Source organism: Rhopilema esculentum, chromosome 6, assembly GCF_057945365.1.
Source record: "Rhopilema esculentum isolate cy_ngs chromosome 6, ASM5794536v1, whole genome shotgun sequence".
In the NCBI taxonomy this organism is placed as follows: Eukaryota; Metazoa; Cnidaria; class Scyphozoa; order Rhizostomeae; family Rhizostomatidae; genus Rhopilema; species Rhopilema esculentum.
In genome coordinates this window covers 1,738,263-1,761,912 of record NC_142820.1, presented here as the reverse complement: position 1 = coordinate 1,761,912, position 23,650 = coordinate 1,738,263, and the positions used below count along the sequence as shown (strand labels likewise).

The window sequence follows — 23,650 nt, the reverse complement described above, 5'->3', positions numbered from 1 at the left end:
ACATTGCACTTAATTGGTCTGCAAAAATGCACACAAAATAATCATTAAGAATATTTACCAATTCAAGGCCATTTTATCATTGCGGTAAATGCTCAAGGCATTGATGAATTATTTTCGTTGAAAATTTTAGTCTTTTAAATGGGGCTTTCTCGGCAATGAGATTTTAAAAATATTTACGCAAATATATGGTGTAATTTATCATTTTTGCAGTTTCTTCTCGCAGATACCGTATTTCCTCTAAAGAACGCCGATGCGTTTATTACAAAAGCCAACTTTGTATGCGGCGTTTAGAAGAGGGTTTAGTTAATCAGAGGACGGCGTTTAATACAAAATGAAGTGTGTGTCAAATGAAAAATGACAAGAAAATTGCGATAAAAGATAAAAACATACTTTTAACAATGTTTTCCTTTCCCAAAAACACTGTAATAGAGATTGTGTGAAAAAAATTGTTTAAAGTTCACGAAAGATGTGACCACGTTATTAAAATGTCAAAGAATGTTAATATACCTGTCTCCGTCAGAGTCCTTGTTTCTATGAGATAAAACTTTCATAGCTTTCAAATAGTAAGCGTATAAACTATTCTGACACTTTTGCCAGCCCTGTTGCTTCTAAAGAACCCCCGGAATTGTGCGGGTTATTTTGGTCGTGTATTGTTATGGTAAAGATGATTGACAGAAGCAGCAAGTGTAATAAGGTCATGTACTTGCATAATTCGTTTTGCATATTTCACTTGCGGCAATGGAGAACGGATTTCGAACACACGGGTGCAAAGCAGAGAACGGTAAAGCGGAGAACGGCTTTACGGAAAATGGTATCGATGAACATTTGGTGAGCGGAAAGTGTATGAGCAAGAAGCTAACCTTTCATGGCCTGCAAAACAGACGAGTTTCAGTCCTGGAAGATGTTGCAGAAAACTTAAGCAAAGAGGGTGACGCCAAACATGTAATTGCATCTCTTCTAACAAATGAGAGTGTCAAGTCATTGCTTATGGAAGTAGCTAACCTCGATGTCTTTGCTCCAAGTTTCCTTGAAGAGTTTAAGGAAAACATTCTGACCCTGTGTGCTCTCAAACAACTGAAGTACTTTTTTACAATTCCCCTTTGCCAGTTGTTCACCGCATTGGCTGATCTGAACTGCTGCTCTGGTTCTTCCGCTTGGGACCGAATCAAAAGCTTAGTAATTCAATCAGAATATTCAAGAGTAAAGACCTGTGTGTTTCTCGTCCGAGAAGGTACGTCGATTGTTAACTGTTATTAATAATTTACTTGCATTTTTATTCTGAACAACTTTTCTTTTGTTCAACTATTACATAACCAAATCACCCAACACGCCGCTTCATTAGTCTCAAGACAAGACTGATGCAAGTTAAGTTGCCTAATCCACATTACTATGATCTTAATACTAATTTCGAAAGTATTCTTTATCGATTTTAACAAAGCAATCGAAATCAAGAGCTGCAAAAATATAATTTAATATAATCACTCCGTAGTCCAAGGACTTTATTTCCTTCCAATCCCTAAACGCCCCCTTACCTACCTTCTCGACTGCTTACTTTATTATCCAACCAAATCACTCACCTCATTCCCATCCCTTACTTCTTCCCAATAATCGCCTCCTAAACTCATTTTCCTAACCATGTCTTTACTTTCCTCCCTGAACTTCACACCTTCATTACAACCTACATTACATAATTCTACATTACATAATTCTTCATCTTTGCTTCTTACCGTCGTTCTTTCCTCATTTAACTTCCACACCCGTTTCCTTTACCGCCTTTCTTTACTTCCCCACTAAACCTCACTTAACCACCTCCCTCACTAATTTATTTATCTTGGCACCTTACCATCGTTACTTTCCTCGCTTTAGTTCCTCACTCATTTTCCTTACCAAGTCCCTTTTCCTCCCCCCTATACCTCACTTAACCACCTCCCTCACTAATTTCTTTATATTGGCTCCTTACCATCGCTATTTTCCTCACTTAACTTCTGTCATGAGGTAGAGAAAAAATAATGAGACGTAGTTTAAACCTAAACTAGGCTCTAATCAACACATATCCACTTGTAATAAAAACAACAACTACGCTTCAATGCCCTAATAAGTTTGAATTCAATAGCGATGTGTTCTTTATTGAATGTCAACACAATACATGCAAATATTTCTAAGGAAGGTGACAATAGGCTAGTTTCACCATAACTTCCTCACTCATTTTCCTTACCACGTCCCTTTTCCTTCCCCTATACCTCATTTAACCACCTCCCTCACTAGTTTCTTTATCTTGGCTCCTTACCATTGTTATTTTCCTCGCTTTAGTTCCTCACTCATTTTCCTTACCACGTCCCTTTTCCTCCCCCCTATACCTCACTTAACCACCTCCCTCACTAGTTTCTTTATCTTGGCTCCTTACCATCGCTATTTTCCTCACTTAACTTCCTCACTCATTTTCCTAACCACATCTCTTGTCTCCCCCCGATACCTCACTCCACCACCCCCCTCATTTATCTCGTTATCTTGGCCTCTTACTATCGTTATTTTCCTCACTTTACTTCCTCACTCATTTTTCTTACCACGCCCCTTGTCTTTCCCACCCCCCCCCCTATACCTCACTCCACCATTTCCCTCACTAATTTTTTTGTCTTGGCTCCTTACCTTTGTTATTTTCCTCACTTAACTTCCTTACTCATGTTCCTTTCCACGTACCTTGTCTCCCCCCCCTATACCTCACTCCACCACCTCCCTCACTAATTTCTTTATCTTGGCCTCTTACCATTGTTATTTTCCTCACTTTACTTCCTCACTCATTTTCCTTACCACGTCCCTTGTCTTCCTCCTTATACCTAAATTAACCACCCCCTTACTAATTTTTTTATCTTGGCACCTTACCACCGTTATTTTCCTCGCTTTAGTTCCTCACTCATTTTCCTTATCACGTCCCTTTTTCTCCCCCTATACCTCACTTAACCACCTCCCTCGCTAATTTCTTTATCTTGGCTCCTTACCATTGTTATTTTCCTCACTTAACTTCCTCACTCATTTTCCCTACCACGTCCCTTGTCTCCCCCCTATACCTCACTCCACCACCTCTCTCACTAATTTCTTTATCTTGGCACCTTACCGTCGTTATTTTCCTCACTCAATTTACTTACCACGTTCCTTGTCTTCCCCCCTATACCTCATTTAACCCCCTCCCTCACTAATTTATTTATCTTGGCACCTTACCATCGTTATTTTCCTCACTAACTTCGTCACTTATTTTTCTTACCACGTCCCTTGTCTTCCCCTTGTCATTTCATCTTTTACGTTCCTTGCTAAACTTTCTACCCTAACCACCTCTCGTCACCCTCACTTTCTTCCCCTATCTGTCTACTTGAATATGCCGTGCATTATCCGCCAAAAATGTATTTTTCAAATTTTTAGTGGTAGATCATTCAGCCCTTCATTTTTCTCTCTTAACATCTTACCCAAGCAACGTACTATCGATATTTCCCACACTTCCTTACTTATTTTCTCTAACCACGTCCCTTATCAATTTTCTTGCCACCCCCTTACCTTTGTCCCTAAACCTCCTGCCTTAACCACCTATTTTGCTTTTTTCTTTAAAATCTCCCTCGCTTTCTTCTCTAAACGTCCTACCCTAGCCACTTACCGTCGCTATTTCCCTCAACTTATTTTCTTCCTTACTTCCCTCAACCCATTACCCTACTCCTCTCTTTAAACCTATCTCAACCATCTACCTTCCCGTCCCCTTAAACCATTTTTTCTTACCTTTAACTCGAACCATATCGCACGATTGATTTTTCAATAGGCTCAATGATATCTACTTGGTTGGCACGTATTCTTACACGACTTCTCATTTCTACCATTTTCATGCTAGTGCTGGCTTGAATGTACCGCTTAAATGATTAAATATGCCTTAAAGCCACCTAAATTAGCGTTATATCTATGTCAAAATTTCATTGGACCAGGGAAAATTTAAACACAAGGTACCTTTCTTGCCACCGGAGGTCAGCCAAAAACTTGACTGAGAAACCTTATTGACTGAATAGTAATAATCCAATTCTTAGTCTCCATATTGTAATCACCGTAGACCTGAATCCCAATGTGTCTTAATGCTTTTCTTTCAATGTTTGTATCGACCACAGAGATCGGACATGGTTTGGACGGAGAGGCCTCTACTCAAGGGAGGCATGACAAGGGGGCTTTTTCGAAGTCAGACTTTCTGGTTTATAACATTTTGTAATTCATTATGGAAAGACAATTACATAGAGTGGTACAAAAAATCTACTCTGCATTAGAAGCCATTGCTCCTTTCTACAGCAAAAATTTTGCGGGCAGCTGCGAGGACATCTTTTATTGCTTTTCAAACCACACACTGTCCTTTTTCAAATTTAAATTATCATCGAAACATATCGCTGTGTTCAAATTATTATTCAGGTCAGCTATCAGTCACGTCCCCAAAAATGTCGTCACCAGTGGCATGTAATCCCTGCCCCGAACTTTTAGGAATTTCCTACTTAGACCTTTGGAAAGAGTCCTATTTTCCTCAAGATTCCCTCGACTTCATTTCGAGTGTAGCTTCTTCCCGAGGGCGGCTTCTGTACGAGGGCGGCTTTCTCTTGAAGAAAATATGCTATCGGTATCTTGTCTATAGACGTAGAAACCCTATTATTGATGACAACATTTGCGTGAGTACGTGAGTATTCTTTTGGGTTCCCGTTATTATTCCTGATGAATGGCATTTCTAAGAGACATTCCTCAGATTTGCTGAAAAATGACGTTTCTTGGGTGTGATGGTGGATGGTGCTTAATTATGCAACGTGGCCATACTGCTTCCTGTGAAATCTTGGGCCATTTGAGAGTGCACAGAGAATTTTTAGGGCACGAGTTTAAGGCATATGATGGATGAATATGCCTATAGCTATTCCTTCATCTTTGAAGTTGAAACAGTTGGAGCAATAGATTTTAAGTTTAGAATCTAGTCTTTTTTCTTGTATTCTCTGACAAAACCAAACTGACCTAACATGCATTCCCCTCCTCCCCGTACTCCCCCTTTGGCTACACCCTTGGAAGCTACCAGGTGTTGGTCTATAGTCGAGACGAATCAAACAAAGAATTGAAAAAATCTAATATTTGCGACATTTCGTCTAAGATCTAAAGAAAGCAACTTTTGAAAAAGACCAAAATTAAATCAAAATGTTTCTATAAGGTTTTGTTAAACATGACATGACGAATTAAAAGAACCATTCGTAAAATCGCATTTCCCTGTTGGAGAACAGTCATGATCATAATTCGATTTTTTGTGGAAAGCGATACGTTTCGACAAGTTTCTATGACTATTTCTTGAATGCCATGGGAGGGACTTACACGTCACTGTTCTTCATGTGAACTTTGGTGGTTTCATACAACAAATCGATAAAATAATGCTCAATGCCAGTGTCAGCATAATTTGTTCCCTAAACTACATCGAAACCGGTTGGAAAATGTTGACTTAAAAACTTGCGAGAAATTTTATCATATTCTGTTTCAAAAAAGCAGGAAATGGCCTCAACCAATTGGCGATAGGACCATTGAAGCACCAAAAGGATTTCCGAAGTTATCTAAATGCCAACTCACAAGTTTGGGTAAAGAAACGCTTTTTATTGCAAATATTTTATTGGTTTACGATCATAAAGCGAATTTTCGTCATTTGCAATTTTGTTGGTATTGTTTAGAAATAGGAAAAAATCCGAAACAATTTTGTATTTATAATTTTCATAGCTTATCCCCTCAATTTTATGTTACTTGCTACTGAAATTCGAATATTAGTTGGATAAAATATTTGCAGCCGTGTCGCTATTGTTTTTGCAGGCTATCCAATACTAAGTGTACTACTACGAGGAAACTGCACAGAAAACAGTGTAAGCGGGAGGGCAAAGTGGGCAAAATTTGTGCGGCACAGTGTAAACGCAAATCAATCCGAAAAGTTTTATGCGGATAAATTTTATCCGGCACAGTGTAAACGGGGTCTAAGTGTACTACTACGAGAAAATTTGTGCAGAATAAGAATAAAAGCCAACTTTTACACTATACACTGAAGTGTTTTAAGCCAGAGATCTACCGTAGAATGTTATTTGCTATTTGGATAACTTGAAAAGCTATTGCGGTCTTTACTTTCATTGATTTCCCATTTTGTTGAAGCGATTTTCTTTAGCCGTTAACAACCGCATTGTCCAGCTGCTTTCTGTAAAAATGTCTAACCCGCAGAGAATTTTTATTATTATCGCTAATCGGTACATTTTAGCAGAAGTTTAAGATCTCTCCTTTTTTGAGCCCTCATAAGATAAACGAGGCATAACTTGCGTTGCCTATCAGTTCAATTCACAACAGCCATCTTGACACTAGAAACCCTGTCTTCTACCCTATGCTTCTGATTGTGCAACGTGTAATGCAATCCTTAATTTCACTCAAGTCTGTATCAGATTTTACTTTCGTGTATTTAGAATACGCCGCTTTAAAGTATTGGAGTTATAGAAACTTATGCGGTAGGTTAATTGTGATTCACTATCAAACTTCGTCTTTACAGGACTATCTAATGTTTGCAATTTTTGTGCTTCAATAGGCCTTACTGGAGCGTACAATTCATTTGCAACAAGGGTCGAAGCAACCGATCCTCATGCTGTCTACCCCACCAACACATATCGCTACAGTGATGGGTTTACTGTCTCTAACGACGATTTCTCTGCCTTTGAAAGCACAATGACGCTGCACTTGACAACAACAACCCAAGTCCGAAAGGGCGTCCTACAACCGAGCGACGACACTCTGGCTCGAATTTACAGACCTCTGGGAAGGTGTGTTGCCATTGTAGATGACAAGGTAGCAGCAATATACGGAGAAACGCTGGCGAAGTATTTCAGCCAGCACGCCATCGACTTTAAAGCATTGATCTACAAAGGAGATGAAGTTGACAAGGAAATTGAAAATGTTGAAAGGATACTTGTGGATTTAAAGAAGCACGGTGTGTCGCGAAACGAACCAGTTTTGATTGCAGGTGGAGGTGTGATATCGGATATTGGGGGCTTTGCGTGTGCTTTGTATCACAGATCAACGCCTTATGTCATGCTATGCACATCTCTGGTGAGTGGAATCGATGCAGGACCCTCTCCTAGGACATGCTGTGACGGGTTTGGGTTCAAGAACCTCTACGGGGCATATCATCCACCTATTCTCACCATCACTGATCGTTTCTTTTTCAAGTCACTGGACCAAGGGTGGTTACGTCATGGAATAGCTGAAATCATGAAAATGGGCATTGTCAAAGACAAAGAGCTTTTCGAGTTGCTGGAAAAAGCTGGACCGAGGTTGATACGGACCAAATTTGGGACTGAAATGGAGTCAAAAGATCCTGATTTTGAAGCCCTTTGTGATCTAATCATTGGCCGGGCACTGAAGTCCTACATCGAAGCCGAGTATGGAAATCTTTGGGAGACACATCAATGCCGTCCACACGCATACGGCCACACCTGGTCACCCGGCTATGAACTGTATGCGGGCATGCTGCACGGCCATGCAGTTTCTTCAGGCATGGGTTTCGGCGCCTACCTTGCTTACATGGAAGACTGGATCACTAAAGGTATCCTATTTTAACCAAAAATTATGTTTTGAAATGTTAATTCTATTTAGGGCTACCATAATAGTCTATTCTAGCCATAGTATTTTGTCTTTTCTTAGGAGACACGTCGGTTCCATAATTATAATTATAATTCTAATCTTGGAGACATAATTCCAAAACTCATCGTTCCAAAAACTGTTTTGCCAATCTCTCAATTTTTATCTTCCCAACTGATATTTTGTAAACACTGTTGGTAATGGCAATCACAACAGTTCAGTGAAAAAGGATTTGCCTAGAATAGCAATCCAAGAAGATTTGCATCACCCCACTTTCAAGTAGCAAAGGCCTCCAATCACGTACTCTCGCTACTGGCCCTAGAAACTACAAAGGTATCTTCGTTTTCTGAATGACTAATAGTTAACTGTTATCAAGATGACTATTTGGATGACTTGAACTGGATTATTTGATAATTTGGTATTTTTGGGCTGAATTCATTGCTATATCTTGTATAAGGACTTTTTAATATCCCATATTGTGATTGCAAATCATCTCAATCAAATGTCCGTCGGCTTGCAAGGCGGAGCAATGGGCGACGCATGCCAGTCACTAAGTCCTGCAGTGGTTATTGAGGCCATCAATATATTAATTTCTTTATCTTCAGGCATTTTATTTATCTCTCTTTTAACAGATGATCTTGAGCGCATCATGTCACTTATTTCAACGATGGAGTTAACTCTTTGGCATCCTACAATGGATGAGGTTGATATTGTCTGGTCCTCTCAGGTCAAAATGGTACAAAAACGTGGAGGTAATCTGTGTGCTCCAATACCAAAGGGCGATATAGGCCGTTGTGGTTACTTGAATGACTTGTCTTATGAAGGATTGCAGTTAAAACTTGCCAGTTACAAGTCATTGTGCCATTCATATCCACGAAAAGGCCATGGGGTAGACATGCATTGTGAAGATGTTGGGTTGCAGAATCCAGCGACAACTGCGCAGCATTATATTAGGCTAGAGCAAAAATCAAAGACTGAGGCCGCTCCAAAGATGTCCTATGCAGAATGGATCAAGGAAGTTCAAACGACTCGAAACAGTGAATGGAAATTCAATGTCATGTTCGAAGAGGCTGCAAACACGGAAGCTCCTCCAAAATTTGACCATGTTACTTTGTTCCATCCTGGAGTGGAACAATATGCAATGTCAGTGACATCTTTGCCGTCGGAAGATATTAAGACAGTTGCAAAGGCAACAACAACTGCATCATTATTTGCACCATGCATGGTTGGAACACTAGAATCGCAGTTTCTAAAAATGCAAGTTGCAATAGCAAAAGCTAAAAACGTTTTGGACATTGGGACCTTTACAGGTATGGAATGGTGTTGGGCAATCGACAGATATAAAAGTGGCTTAAGTCATCTGTCAATTAATATTGGCCAATCAATGAGCGTGTGAGTGGAATCATGCTCACCGATTGGTCAATGTTTTATTGAAAAAAAGATTAAGCCCCTTAATTATCTGTCGATTGCCTTAAGATGTGTCTTTTGTGATTTTAGATGGTGTATCGGGTGAAAGTGATGTTTTTTGTTGTTCGTTCAATGTCCGAATCTAAAGTTGGCTAGGCAAAAGTATGTCTGTTACTTAAGCATATACGGTGCTCATGCGTATATTTGAAAAAATAGGGCGTTAGCATATTTGATACTTACATAGCCAGTCTGGGTCTTCCGACAGTTCTATATTGTTTTGGTAACGTTTTTCATAAGAAGAAAACATTTAGAAGAGAATAGAATTTTCAAAAAACCTTTCAGAGCAACTTAGATTTATTTGAAATCTAAGAAAATGCCACTGCAGAGTTACTTTGTGGAAATTCCTCTGTTTTTCGAAATAATTTTAATTTAAAACCTCTAAAATGCAAAGTTAATGTCAAAGGAACTGTTAACAACCTAGACTGGAACGTTAGGACAGCTACAGCTTGAGTTAACGACTAATGTAGAAAGCAATAATTAGCTCATTTTTCGTAGCGTCTGAAACCTGAAGGTTAACCAAGTATAGGTGCGTTATAAGCTGATGGGAAGGTCAATGGGAAAGTTATGAACAATTGCTTAATCTTGGATAGCCTGTTTTTTATAGATTCAACGGTTTTTTATATATATACATAAAATGTAATGCTTTGTTGCTACATCGGGTAATATAATTGTTGAACATGTGCGAGCAAAACGTCCTACCTTAAATTCACGTCTTGGATAAAGAAAAGGAAGTAAATTGAAACAGCACTCTTAAAATTTTTAGTATACTTGTTGAATTTTTTTTAACAAAGGACTTAATGAGAATGTACTTCTTACGAGGTCAGATTCTTTCTTGTCACGCTCCCTAACCAAACATATGATATTAAAGCATTTCTTAACATTTTACTCATGAAGGAATGTCTGCGATGTCAATGGCTGAAGGGATCCTGTTCGATGATGGAAAAGTGGTCACGTTGGAAAATGATGAAACGTACGCAGATGTAGCAGAAGAGTGCTTCCGGAGGTCTAAAATTGGGCACAAGATACAGCTACTTAGAGGAAATGCTGTTGATAGCATGAAGAGGCTTTTGGAGTCTGGTGAGAAGTTTGACGTCATATTCATTGATGCAGATAAGGAAAATTATATAAAGTATTATGATCTAGCCATGTCTGGGCTCCTCAGCGAAACGGGCTTCATAATGGCCGACAATGCCTTGTGTGCATTGCTTTACGATGCTGATGACGAAAGAAGCCAAAAATTGCACGAGTTTAACCAGCATGTAAAGAGCGATAAGAGGGTGGAACAGACTGTTCTTACATTGCGAGAGGGAGTTTCTATTATAATGCCGATCAAGAAGAATTAGGAAATTTTTTACACTTTCATCTATAGTTATGGTTTAACAATTTTCACGATTGGTTAATCACTGTCACTCAATGTCAATTTTCCTCTTAATGATAGAATTGTCATTTTGCACTGTCTGTACTGAGACGCCTTCTTTCACTATCTCTTTGCATAAAGGAAAAGATCCCAAACTTGGGAGGCTTGGGAAGTCCTTTGAATGCAATGAAAACACAAGATTGGAAATGTCAAGTAGAAGATCCCTGCCTAAAGGAAAAAATTCGAAACTTGGGAGGCTTGGGAAGTCCTTTGAATGTAATGAAAACGCAATGTTAGAAATGTCAAGTAAAAGATTATCTGGGATTCACTGATAAAAGATTCTTAAAATTCAGTACTGAAGCAAAACCAACAATATTGTAAGTTAGAGAGCCTTAAACTAAGACAAATCATCTTAAGAAGCATTTTTCTCCTGGCCACATATTAAATCAGATTTACAAACGCAGCTGCCTTTTATAGGACACGTGAAACTAAAACGGCAGATGCAATGATATTAAAAGAATGCTACTAAGTAACCATGTCATTTGTTGAAGAAAGGGGGTATCAAATACGCACTCAAAAGTGCGTGTACGGCAAGGCTGGTGCCCATTCGCATGAAATTCATTTTATACTACAGAAAGAAGTAGTGCAAAATTCATTAAAGATAGAGGAGTACTTTCAGTGTCATAACCTGAATATAGAGCACAAAGCCTACTATAACTATCCACTTTGTACGTAAGGTAGAAGCAGGTCTATATGTGCCTCTACTGCATCCCTGCTTACATCCCTGTTTTCATTATAAAAGTCATGTTAAAGTAATTTAGAAGACATGATACAGAAATAAGAGGCCATGCAATGTTTTTTTACGGCTGTTGGAAATTGCACACTAGCAAAAGAAGCAATTGCACTCCTTGACACTCGAAGAATCGTTCCTTCACCCAATATCGAATGCTGGGACAAGAAGACTGTTTTTTTAGTGAAATTTATACTACATTCTTTTATTCAAACAAGAGCATTTGGGAATAAGGTTTCTAACAGTAACTGATACCAGTGCAAGCATAAGCAGCATTGATCCGCCTCAAAAGATTGCCTGAACTTAAACTTTTCTATCTTATAAACTAGCAGTTTTGCTACAGAACAGTGATACCATATATTTGTTGGTTTATAATGGCTTATAAGCGACAACAGTTAGGAACACTGCCCCAATGGCTTTTAAAAAACATTTTGTCCGACTATCCGCAATTATTTCCCCGAACAGCTGATACCACCAGTAACCACAAAAAATTTCGTCGTGACCAAATTTCGGCAAATATTTTGACGAAATTTTTTTTAGACTAAATTTTTAATGAGATGAAAATTTATGCATCCCTTAAATCAAGTCGATGATAATTGCATCATTATCCTCGTTTAGATAGTCTCAATGGCGATCTTTGTCGTCGGCATCATCTTCGTCATCATTTTCGGTTCTTGAACTACATTCGCTCTCAACATCGTGCGATGAAAATGGTCCTAGCTGTTTTTGTCGCAGTTTTCAAAAGATTCCACCTGTCTTTGTATAGTTCAAAAGGTACTGTTTCTCTCATTCACTCAAGGTATTTGAGCTTTCCAACACAAATTTCCAGACCACCTTTTCGTATTAGAGATGGTCCTATATTCTCCCATTCTTATATTTCTGCTTGTTCTTTAAATTATGCTTTGTTTATAAACTTTCAAATCATATTGATAGAGAGTTTTGACTTTTTGGGTGCTAGAAGCATCTCTTTTGATTTGCCTACATACAAACAGAAAAAATATACCGCTTTAATTTTGGTTCTACTGAAATGCTGTTCTGTATGAAGAAGCTGCAAGGAGGGTTAAGGCAAATTGCAAGAGAGCGTTTAAGCAAACTAGTCTCTGCGGAGCTTGTGGTTTTGCCTCTTAGAATCTAGGTAGTATTTTGATATCTCTGCTTTCTTTAAACCACGACGAAATTTTGTCACGACGAAATCTTGAAAAGTGACCCGAAATTTTTTTCGACCATGATTATCCGCCTAGAATTTATCTGAGAAATTTTTTTTAACGTTATCTTTTCAATAATTTTGAGACAAGAAGGCTTCAACATCTTCATTCATGTCTCGAGCGCTAAGTAAGACTCGCTCGAATATGGTACGCTTGGACTCTAATACATCCTCTTCTCTCGAACCCAACTTTGTCAACGGATCTTTAATATTTTGGTGTAGAATGAAATAATTTTTTGACGGTATAGAATGAGGATTGCTAATATGAAGTAAGAAAATAAACTCGACAGTGGATCGAAACAGACAAATAAGAAACGCGAGAGCATAACAGTTGTTGTTAAGGTAACCCATTCAGTGCCGCATGTGTAAAAAAATATGCTACTGGAGCCTCAGGGTAAAAACGAACGCATTTTGGCTGTAAGAAAGCAAGACAAAGAAAACAAATCTCGTCAAGCTTAAGTCAGTATGTTAAAATGATAGTACAATATGTATAAAAAGTTATGCGTATATATTAATTGATTGTTAATTTGTTTGATATATTGAAGCATGTCAAATAGCGCTAAAAGCACAAATTGATTATCAAAGTTATAATCACAAACAGTAAACGAGAAGCTCATCCGGCATATTCCGAAAAGACCATTAGGCACAAAGCAGACTAAATAAGGCAGTTTCTAGCTGCAGGAATTTTTTTTGAGAAAATTAAAGTAAGTTTTTACACCGACTTACTTCATCTCTAGCCAAAAGCCTTAAAAATACGCATCATAAAGTGCAATATGGAATATAAATTTGACAGATCCAATTTAACAAAAACCTCACTCAAATACAATGTAGGTCCATGATGTTGCAAAAGAGTACAATGGAATAGTAGTCGTTTATAAAGAAAGCGTCTTGTAACTGCTGATTCACTATGACGACCTAAATTAAGGATTTATGGCTTTTGCTTTGTCCTATAATTTCCTATTAATTATTCTAAACACTCGTGTACGATTCGGGTAAATTCATAATTTCATTTTCAATACTTTCCCATGTCTAACAACTTGTTATAGTTTCCTAAGTCAAACAGGACAATTCCTCCTTTACATGAGTAATGTCATCTCTGACACTATTTAGAAGAAATGTAAAAAATATATTTTTAAGAAACAAGACAAGTGCCCGTGAAAACATACAAGAAGTAAAAACATAGTTCCATAGAAATTTAACATGTCGCTACTAAGTAATAAACGAGTGCGTGTGTATAGATAGTATTTTCAAGAGGATTCCTATGTATTATGAATGCTGTTATTGCAGACTATGAAATTAAATGTAATGCTATAAAGCATGTATGCGAATGGTTACATCAAATTCAAATATTTTTTGGTAAAGTGCTGCGTGCATTAATGAAATTAAATGGAAAACCTTTCTAAAATGACAGATAAAATATTTGAAAAACATGTCTAAGTGAAAAATTACAAACGTATCCAGCTTGGTGTCACATGGAACCCCTTAAAATTCAAAAAGTTCACTATGAAAATCGAAACTAACACCTTCCTTTGAGAAAACGTCAGAATATTTCAAAGCGTCCTTTACAAGTCGACCAGGTCCACAGCTTAGTACGGCAACTTTGTTTTCTTCAGTTGACTGGGCAAGTTTGTGTACTGAATCAAAGATTGACTCTAGATTAGGCCTTCCAAACTTCAAACAGGACTGCAGCCCAGGGCTTATATTGGCAGCAGCGTAATCCTTCGGCTCTCTTGCACGTGTCAAGTAAAACTCGGCATTTAGGACACTTTCGTGCAGGCTCTCTGTCAGGAGGTCTGGGGAGAATGAAAATGGAAGACGTTGTGGTATATTTTTGCTGAAGTATTGCGTGTCATAATCAAGAACTGATGTCACCATGAACGCATCGCGAACGGACCATATGAAGTAGACTTTTTTAAGCGGTCTGCCTTTTTTGTACTGATGAATGAGGTCGTTGCAAATTGATTGCATAGGAGTTATGCCAATCCCACCAGAGATGAAGACAAATATTTTGTAACGATCACCGTCCACATCAACTGAAGGTTGCCCGTAGGGGCCGTCGATGAAGGCAGTTGTTTCCGTTGAATCAGCTTTCTCATAAAGCTGCTTGGTCCAGTTACCCAGTACCCGGATGTGCAAGTAGACCTCATCATTATGGGGTGACGAAGAAATACTGAAAGGGTGCCATTCAAAGTACGACACCTTTGGGATGCAGATAAAAACGTACTGCCCTGCCATGTATCTAAAGTTCTTCTTTTGAAATGAAAGCCGTACAACATCAGCTGGAAGTCGAGTCATCATGACAGTGGCAGAGTTTGATCTGTTTCTCCACAAAATGATACATCTACACAATATATCAAAGGCCCAGATCCCGACGCCCACCATAACAACACCTGCATCATGGATCAAAGCAGCAACAGCAACACCGATGAAAAGAACCCAGTGAAGTTTTAAAAAGATCTCAAAAACCCAGCGTCTGAAAGGGAAGAATGAAAAAATAAGCAAACCACCCATCAAAGCAACTAACAAAATACCAGAACCATCGGCCTCCTTACTCACAACGCCGTGATAAACACCACTGATAACACTAAAAAGTGCCATCCATTTATGCCACTTTAACGCACGCTCAAATGGAACACCAAATATGAACGTAAATACGGAATTGCGGCTGGCCAGGACAAAGGTCAACAAAAGAGGTATCGTTGCTGCACCACCCGTTGATTCGTCATCACAACAGGTAACCCCTGCGGGGACGGCAGCAACAGCGAGGGCTAATATGAACATAATAATTTCACCAACACATATATCAAATACAACTCTTTTCATGAATATTTGGACCCAGGCCCAGCGAAATTTGTAATACAGAGGCGGCATGAAGAAAGTAACAGGCATTTCTTTGGAAGCAGCTTCGTAAGGTTTCCAGTCCTTCAATGCACTTCCGCTCTCTGGGTCTCTTCTAACTTTTTCTTGTTCATCATTTTCAATGTAGGGGGGAGCCTCTTTGACAGTTGCCTCCGACCCCATCTTGACTACGACACGAAGTTCTTCGTCAACGCCTTTGTTTACAACAACGGACTCCGACATTTTAGATACCTCTTAACCTGAAACTGAAATAAGAAAACCATAAAAGAATAAAACTTTGATTCATGTCAAATATCCCTGTAATTTGAAACAATCGTTCAAAATATGCGTGCGCTTAGATGAGAGGGAATAGAATTCCCCAAATAATGACATCACAAATGTTTTCTTAAGAATTGTTTTAATTTGGACCCCACAACCATAAAGAGCATTGTGAAACACCACTTATGTTCCAAATCAGTTACATATTTTAAATACATACATTGCATTAGTCTTATCAAGGTATCACAACATGAGCAGGAACTCTTTCCCTGTCAAATCATGGTTCAAAAAGCGTAAACTGTGATAACATATTTTTGCAACAGGTGGTACAGTTTCTTAAAAAGAGGAATAAATTTAAAAAAAAACTATTTTTAACAATAGGTTTCTTGTAAGATGAAGAAGATAGAAGCATCTGCCTGTAAAGTACTGACATCATACCGTTGGACTGAAAGTAATGAGTTTTTATAGAAGAATGTTTCGAAATAAATAGAGGCGGGAATTTACCACTTTTTGTGGGGTAGTGATAATGTCATCTTCAAATAGGTAATGAATGGCGCCAGAGGATGCAACAAACATTTCGTCGGAACTTATATATTTGGGTCAGAAGTTAAAGAGCGAAGCGGTGCCTGCCATCAAGTCACAGAATCCAAGTCTTGTTTTTCCAAGCCATATTACTTTTTAGATTTACTTTAATTCCGAAGCTTTTGTTCTAAATAACCAATTATCAGAAACTGGAACAATTCAGACTTAACAACAGGTATAAAACTTTGAAAAAGTAGGCCTAAAGCTGCTTAAAAGCGAGCTGTGAAAGGTGCACTAAAGTATTATCAAAAGTCAAGAAATTAAACGATTCAGCAAACTTTTTTTGAATTATTTACTTGTGAATATTTGGAAACAACTTCAAAAATATAACGATGAATAACAAAACCGTAACTAAATCAAATTGAGTCACTGATTCCGATTTTCACCAATTCCAGGAAAGGGTTACACAAGTTTTTAAAGTGGATTATTTCTAAAGATTTTGCAATGTTAGCCACAACCAAAAAGGCAGTTTCAAATACAGGCACGGCACCCCTGGGGGCCTGGGAGCTGAAGCCCCCCTCCGCTATTTCAAAAATAAAAATTTTTGACCCTCTTTTTCAACTTTTTTTGAAAGAGTATAAAAAGAACAAACTGAGTAAGCGATTTCACAGTTTTTGCCGCCATTATGAATTGGCAAAAATGGCGGACACGCAGCAAACGAGCAAATTACCGCAAAATTTCCAGTCAATTTTGTAGCTAGAATTGCTGATAAAATTAGGAAGTAATCAGCTAAATTAGAATTTAATTGTTCCTTTTTTACAATTAGCAACTCACAAACAACGTTCCTTGTTGTTTTCCTTTTGATTTCACTGCTGACTTTGACCAGGCTGAAATCAGTCCCCTTTGACCTCTCGTACAAAAACTTCCGCTTTTCGATGAAAACCTTAGTGAAACTTGTTATTTCTAGCCTGTTTACAACCATCTTGAGTTGGACTCTCTTCAGAAATTCATTTGACGTCAATAAAACCTGTACGAGATATCAAAACATCGTGACCAATTCATTCAGGTATATTTCTATTATTTGTCTGTTATTTGCATCAATTCAGTAGATATCTTTCTGTATCATTGCAATGTCTGCATTTTGGATGTGTAAACATGGCCTAATGAAAATACTCGAGACAAAGTAGATGCACATTTCTGTCCAGGAAGTAAATTCTCTTAATCAATACAGCAGCTTCTTGTTATTTACATCGATGTGCACTTTGAACCAAAGGTCACGCCTTTTTTCTTTCCCGAACGACGCCACTAACGTTTTAGTATGACTCCTCCCCTCCCGAATTTTTCCTAAAAATCAATAATCAATGTTTTCTGGGAATCGTCGCATTGTCTTCTTTGAGCGGTATATTTGATTGTTAAATTTTAGTCTGGGAGATGCATTTTAAGCCATTCTAGAAGGCTGAATTTCAAAAAACCTTCTTTTGCGTTGGATCAAATTATGGTGGCTCCTCATATGTCACAGAACATGATTCTCAGCCCCCCCCCCCCCCAGGTTCAATTTTGTGGTGCCGTCTCTGAAATAGAAGGTTTGATACGATCTGCCTTTGGTATAATCTATGAACAAGATTTGCTACAATGCAATGTCTAATTAGGCAAGATGTACAAATGTCACGCTCAATCCCCAGTTCAATGCCATGGTGCCACCATGTTTGCTGGGGCTGCCTGCTCCCCTGATGAATTTTTTCTGATGACGTCCAGTCTACCTGATTATAAGGCCTTAGGCGCAAAAGAAATGGGGCCGAGGGACTGTGACCCCCTATCAGGCAAAATTTATTGAATTTAAACTCAGTTGGGCAATTTTATCTCAACGAAGCAACAATATCCAGGCAAGACCCATACCAACAGTGGTGGAAATACAGGCTTTCATTCTGCGGCGGCCCAGGCCCACCACCTTGAATAGTCCTTCGGCACGTAAAACGTTGTCAATTTCCTGACAAGTCCATATTCTCCGACGAGAACCCTGATTGGGGTGGGGGGCTAAGTTCCCTTATGCCCTCATAATTTCCACCATTGCATACCAAGCCCCCTAAATATTAAACCTCTGCTACGCTCACATTCATAAATAACAACTTGCTTCTTGCAGCCCCCCTCCCCCCATACGAAGCTCAAGCCCCCGGACCAACTCGCCACCTCTCCATTTTTGCGGCAACCTTTACCAACTTCTTTCTTTTCATGACCAAATTGAGTGATGGATGCGCGACCTGTTGTTGCGCTGTCCTGCCTTTGTAAATTACACTGAGAAGTATTCTTGTGAACAATTTGAGATTAAAACCGCAAAACCATGTATATGTTTGTGTTTATGCAATGGCACCTTTTCCATACTAAAAACCATTCATCAAATTGCATTTCGATGACTAGGGGGCTCGATGACTAAGGGGGTGGGAAAAACCCTTGCAAAGCCTTGAAACAAAACAGCGGCGAAAGAAAGTTTTGACCCACTTATTCCATCCTATACTTCTCGAAGTTAGCAGAATTCTTGGATTTTGAGCACAGGGGGGGGGGGGGGGGTTGTACCATTGTAAGGAAAAAATGAGATCCATCCTGTAATGATATGCAAATAATGAGACACATATCTTGATTTCTGAAAAAATAACTTGAATCAGGGGAGGATTGGCAAAAATGGGCCCTGGAAACATTTTTGGAAAAGTCGACACAATTCTTGTTTCACAAAAAAACAATCAATTCAATTTCAAATGCAAAGTAAACAACATTTTAATTGGCAGAACTAACTAAACTTAAAGTCCAACATCCAATTATATAATAATAACGGACCTTCTAACCCAATAGAGATGTATATCGGGACACGCACAGCATAAAGTACTTAGATCAAAGATACTCGAATAGTGACTGGATAGGAAACTGCGAAGCGGACAATAGAACATGTTACGCATCACTGCTTATTCAAACTTGTAGGGAATGATCATTTCCGGTTTGTTTGGTTTTGACTGATAATGACGAGCTTCGCAGCTATTCGGCACGGTAGATAACTGTTGTAGACTTACCAAGATAAGCTAATTTGTCCCTTGTTACGTTTTCAACGAAAAATGAAAGAAAAAAGGAGTGGAGAACGCAGCTTTTGTGTAAAGTAAAAAGATGCGATAGGAGTTTCAACGCAGAGAGGGCCTACATCTGCGCAAGGCATTTTGATCAACATTGCTTTAGGATCGGTAAGTCACTGTAACTTTCATTACTTCTTTCATTGATTATTATTTTTGCCTATTATTTTATAAGAGTTTTATTATTAAGATTGGATGCAGATCTCATTAAAAAATCCTTTCGGGGGTAGGGGGGCTACGAAATAGGTTATATAAATATTACTTAGGAATTCAATCGATTTTTGACTTATTATTGGGGGGAGCTGTCACGACCCCCACAACTCCTATCAATCAGTTGCTGGTGATAGGTCGACTGAGAATATCAACAGTGTCACCGTTGAATAAACAAAGCAGGCAATAGTCTGATGGGACGAAAGTCCCCCTGAGAAAAGTGTCAAAATCATCAACTGTCATTGAGACAAAAATATCTAACAAAATTAGAAGCAAAGTTGGGGGGCAACTCAAATTTTCTTTATCTTGTATTCATATTGACAATAAATTATTTCATAATGTTGTTTGTAGGAAAGACTGGAAGAAAAGACCTCCTTGTTGGAAGTTTGCCTACACAGTTCTTACATAAAAGAAGTCATGAAAATAACCAAGGGAACAAAGGCATGAGCTTGAAAGACTTTTTCAAGAGGTGCCCTTACCAGTGCTTTACAAATGAAGAGGTTTCACAGATTTCAAAAAGAGCATTGGCAAAATAAAACAGCCCTGGGTCATTTTACATAGCTCTGATGAGACTGTACCCTTAGGTCTTGCTGACAAAACTGGTAATATTCGGAACAAAGTTTCTGTGGACCCCTTTTCGAATGATACAAATTTTGTTCTCTCTGAGAAATCCTCTGAAGAAAAGAAAGAGATGTAGCTTTCCTCTTATTTGGAAAGCGAGGAAAGTGTTTCAATGCTTCAGTAATAGAGGGGGCTAGTAATAAAAACTAGAATACCAGCAATTTTGGCATAACGAGTTTTGTATATTGTTAAAAAGACCAGAAAATGAATATTTCTCTATTAGAATTATTTTTGTAATATTAGCTATATTTCAAGCTGTTTAGTTCATATTTCATCCATATTCAATTGTTGAAGTATTTTAAGAAATATTAACTTTTGCCTGATAGCTGAGCATTTCAAGTGGGGTTGCACATTTGTTCTAACATTTTCATCCTCCATACTTTCTGGAAATTTTCCCACATGGAATCCAGATAATTGGTTTTGCTTTCCAATTTGTTCTTAAAAAGACCTCTTGGGAAGCCTATTGTATCAGCAGGTCCTGCAAGTTCCAGTAGCCTCTGAAGAACTTTCCATACATTTCCATCAAAACCGTCTTGTTGGCCATCGATTCTAAAGCACCCTTAATGATTGAATTCATACAAATCTGAGGGGCATCATGTTCTTTCTCCTTTAAAGTCACCCCCTTTTTCTTACGATATGGCTCTTTAACTTTCCTTTTCTTTGCATTGCTCCTCGTTTGTTGGTGAATAACAAAATTTGACTGTCATCACAAAATTTAATAGTGGTTTCCTAAAAGGAAAACATCAATAATAATTTAACCAGACGTACACCTGCTACAGGGGTGCACAGCTCTGTACCCTCAAAAGTATAACAAAAACGGGAAACATGATTAGACGAGAAACTTTCCATTTTATTGTTTCATGATTTGTTTATATGTTGACTGGTGCTGCTGCCGTGTCGATGAAAAATCAAGCCAAAGCCAACATCATTAATTTAAAACAAGTATCTTCCTAGGCCTAATTATAATGTAAATCAACATTTTCACTAACATTATCCCTGGTTCATCGAACATACATTATGTTCAATCGGCATTCTTGCAATTACTCGTTAGAAAATGAAATATTGAAGTTTGATAGAAGGGCCTACATCGCCATGACTTAAATTCTTATTCGCGGAGACAGAGATAATGGCTGCAGCGCCTTTAAAGTACACAAAGAAACGGACTACATTACCTCGACAACAAGTTCAAGTAATTCTTCGTCGATTTGGCCATTAAAATAGGTGAAATCCATTCTTGGATGTTGCTTTTTTCGGTGAATGTCCTGGTCGTGAGACTAAAACCGGAAATGACTATACCCTACAACTTTTCCAAAACACGCGATTGGAAGATAAACGTAATCGCCTATTGTTGTCTGCGCAGTTTCCTATCCAGTCACTATTCCAGTATCTTTGCTTAGATATAGCCGTGTAAATAAAGAAAAGGTCACGATAGCAGTCTGCTCGACGGACTCCAAGGAGTTCTTGCGGCGAAAAATCGATGAAAATGTAGCAAAAAAGAAACACCACAATACGACGAGAATAAACAACAATAAATACACGTAACTATTTCGCCCCATTGGTTGCCGCCCCAGGAAAATAATTTTTTTTAATTTTGGTGCATCTAGTTCGCTGGAAAATGCACGCTTTTAAGCAATTTTTACTAAAGCAATTCTCCCTATCGTCTCGAAAATACAATGTTTTTGCGTTACTACCAGCACTACACTAATTGTCAAACGCAACGCCCCTGACTGATCGCGATGCTTCTGATTGCTTTCTGGGGTGCAGCGAATCTAGGATTTATATATAGGCCCATGCATGGTTGCAGGATATCGAGAGGCCACCGGGAAAATTTCCCGGTGTCGCGATGAGCCACGCCGCTGTTAGATGCTCGAAAAATATTACAAATAACATTTTGATCGCTATTATTTCTAAAACAAATAATCATACATCTATAATTCTAGATACTGAGACCCTCGAGCATATGATCACTAATTGGCGCTCGTCCCTTCGACATTGATATTATTGGTAGAACAATGTTACATTGTTGTTATTGCATGACATTTTCATTAAATTAATTTAATTTGTCAGTCTCGGATAAAAGCCTGTTTACTACGAGCAAGAATGAGGCTGACCAGAAAAACTCCGTAAATTATTCTAAACTTCAAGTTTCAGTCAGCTCACAAACATCAGCCTTAAATCCAACTGCATCACCTTCCTGCAGTAGGCGGCAACTAAGTTGCGAAGCACTTATCGTATCGGCGTTTGAACTGGAAAAAGGGCTGGAACCCTATCGATGCCGTATAACCAAATTAAAATCCTACGATTAAGTACAAAAAGCTTAATTCATACAGACATGCATAATGAAAAATTCAAATACCTCAATCTTGCTGGAACCGCCTTACATTCAACGACAGTGATTTCTCTCAAGACTAGGCCTATTTCGGGATTGTTGACAATAGCCTTTTTCGGTTGATGAATGTCGATTCCTTTTGTTTCTTTGTGTATTTACGATTCAATAAACAAAAGATTCGAGCAGGTTTTGTTTGCCATTGCTTTGCTTATAATGTAACTAAGCAACAGGGCCTACCAATGTTCAGTGGCGTGGCTTGACTTCCAAATTAGGGGGGTGCAGGGTCATCAATAGAAAAATTTACCGATGAAGACATAGATTGAGAAGAATTTAGTTACTTTTTCACCTACTTATAGCTGATTTTACCGACAAACGAAGGGTTTTGTAAACAAACTGAAGATTTACCGACGAATGCAGGAGGAATTGGGGGTGTTACACCCCCCTACACCCCCCCACTAGCTACGCCCCTGCCAATGTTAATTTCCTGGCGCACACAATGATCTTCTCTTGAAACTTCCTACTAAGCATTTCGTGTCTGTACTTCGAAATCTGCGGAATCTGTGAAGACAAAAATCTTCGTTTTTCTAAGACAAAAATCTGCCGTGTGCGGATTGTTTTTGGCACGGGATTAGTACTCACCTTTGTACTTCCGAAGATTTTTATGCTAGAATTTCTCAAATGTTCTCAGATATTACCTGGTAAGTATCTAAGATACAAAAATGCAACACATGATAACATTTTAAAAAACCTAATAAGTGATAAAGAGCTCTTCTTTTATTATCTAATTCAAATGAACAGAAATTAAATTCTCAATTTTTCATAAAAAAGCAATTACATCCCAGTTTTAAAAGAATCTCTTTCGAGTACTAGGGGTAGTGTCTTAAAGTTGATTGTGATCAGCACCTTAGGCCAAATTCTTTTATAAACAGGTTCTTATAAAGAATCAGAGAAGTATTTTAGCATTGTGCTATTAGATCTTCAGACTTTGGGATGTGAAAAATAAAATATTTTGCTGACTTATCATTTTAGTCACTTCGATAATCATTTTGGTCTTAGTCTACACCCTCGGAGGGCCTTGGCAAGAAAAGTGACGGGGTGTGCAGAAAACCTTTTTGCGCCAAACCTTGTCCGATAAAAAGTTACCAAAAGCATCTCCTGTTCCATAATGTAGTCAATGGTGTAGTCGAAAAATTATTAGAAAGTATAACGCAAAGTCAAAAAACAAAAACAGCGTTCCATTGGCGCTTTTTGAAAAACATTACATTTTGTGCTCATC

At 38.4% G+C, this 23,650-nt stretch overlaps 2 protein-coding genes and 1 long non-coding RNA gene across 3 annotated transcripts; 1 reads left to right on the top strand and 2 right to left on the bottom strand.

Annotated features, from left to right (window-relative positions):
* The first annotated feature begins 710 nt into the window (after positions 1–710).
* Positions 711–10,571, top strand: LOC135686767 (uncharacterized). The gene is made up of 4 exons (XM_065203089.2): positions 711–1,231; positions 6,596–7,609; positions 8,277–8,954; positions 10,006–10,571. Exons 1-4 carry the CDS (start codon positions 739–741, stop codon positions 10,452–10,454), a joined length of 2,634 nt encoding a protein of 877 aa, XP_065059161.2. The 5' UTR covers positions 711–738; the 3' UTR covers positions 10,455–10,571.
* Positions 8,375–22,546, bottom strand: LOC135686770 (NADPH oxidase 2). Its single transcript, XM_065203097.2, has 2 exons — positions 22,402–22,546; positions 8,375–15,566 (listed from the first exon to the last, which is right to left on the bottom strand). Exon 2 carries the CDS (start codon positions 15,541–15,543, stop codon positions 13,945–13,947), a length of 1,599 nt encoding a protein of 532 aa, XP_065059169.2. The 5' UTR covers positions 15,544–15,566; positions 22,402–22,546; the 3' UTR covers positions 8,375–13,944.
* On the bottom strand, positions 15,573–22,374 carry LOC148960077 (uncharacterized). The gene is made up of 2 exons (XR_016143827.1): positions 21,218–22,374; positions 15,573–20,774 (listed from the first exon to the last, which is right to left on the bottom strand). It is a non-coding gene; the product is annotated as an uncharacterized LOC148960077 (long non-coding RNA).
* Positions 22,547–23,650: the final 1,104 nt, after the last annotated feature.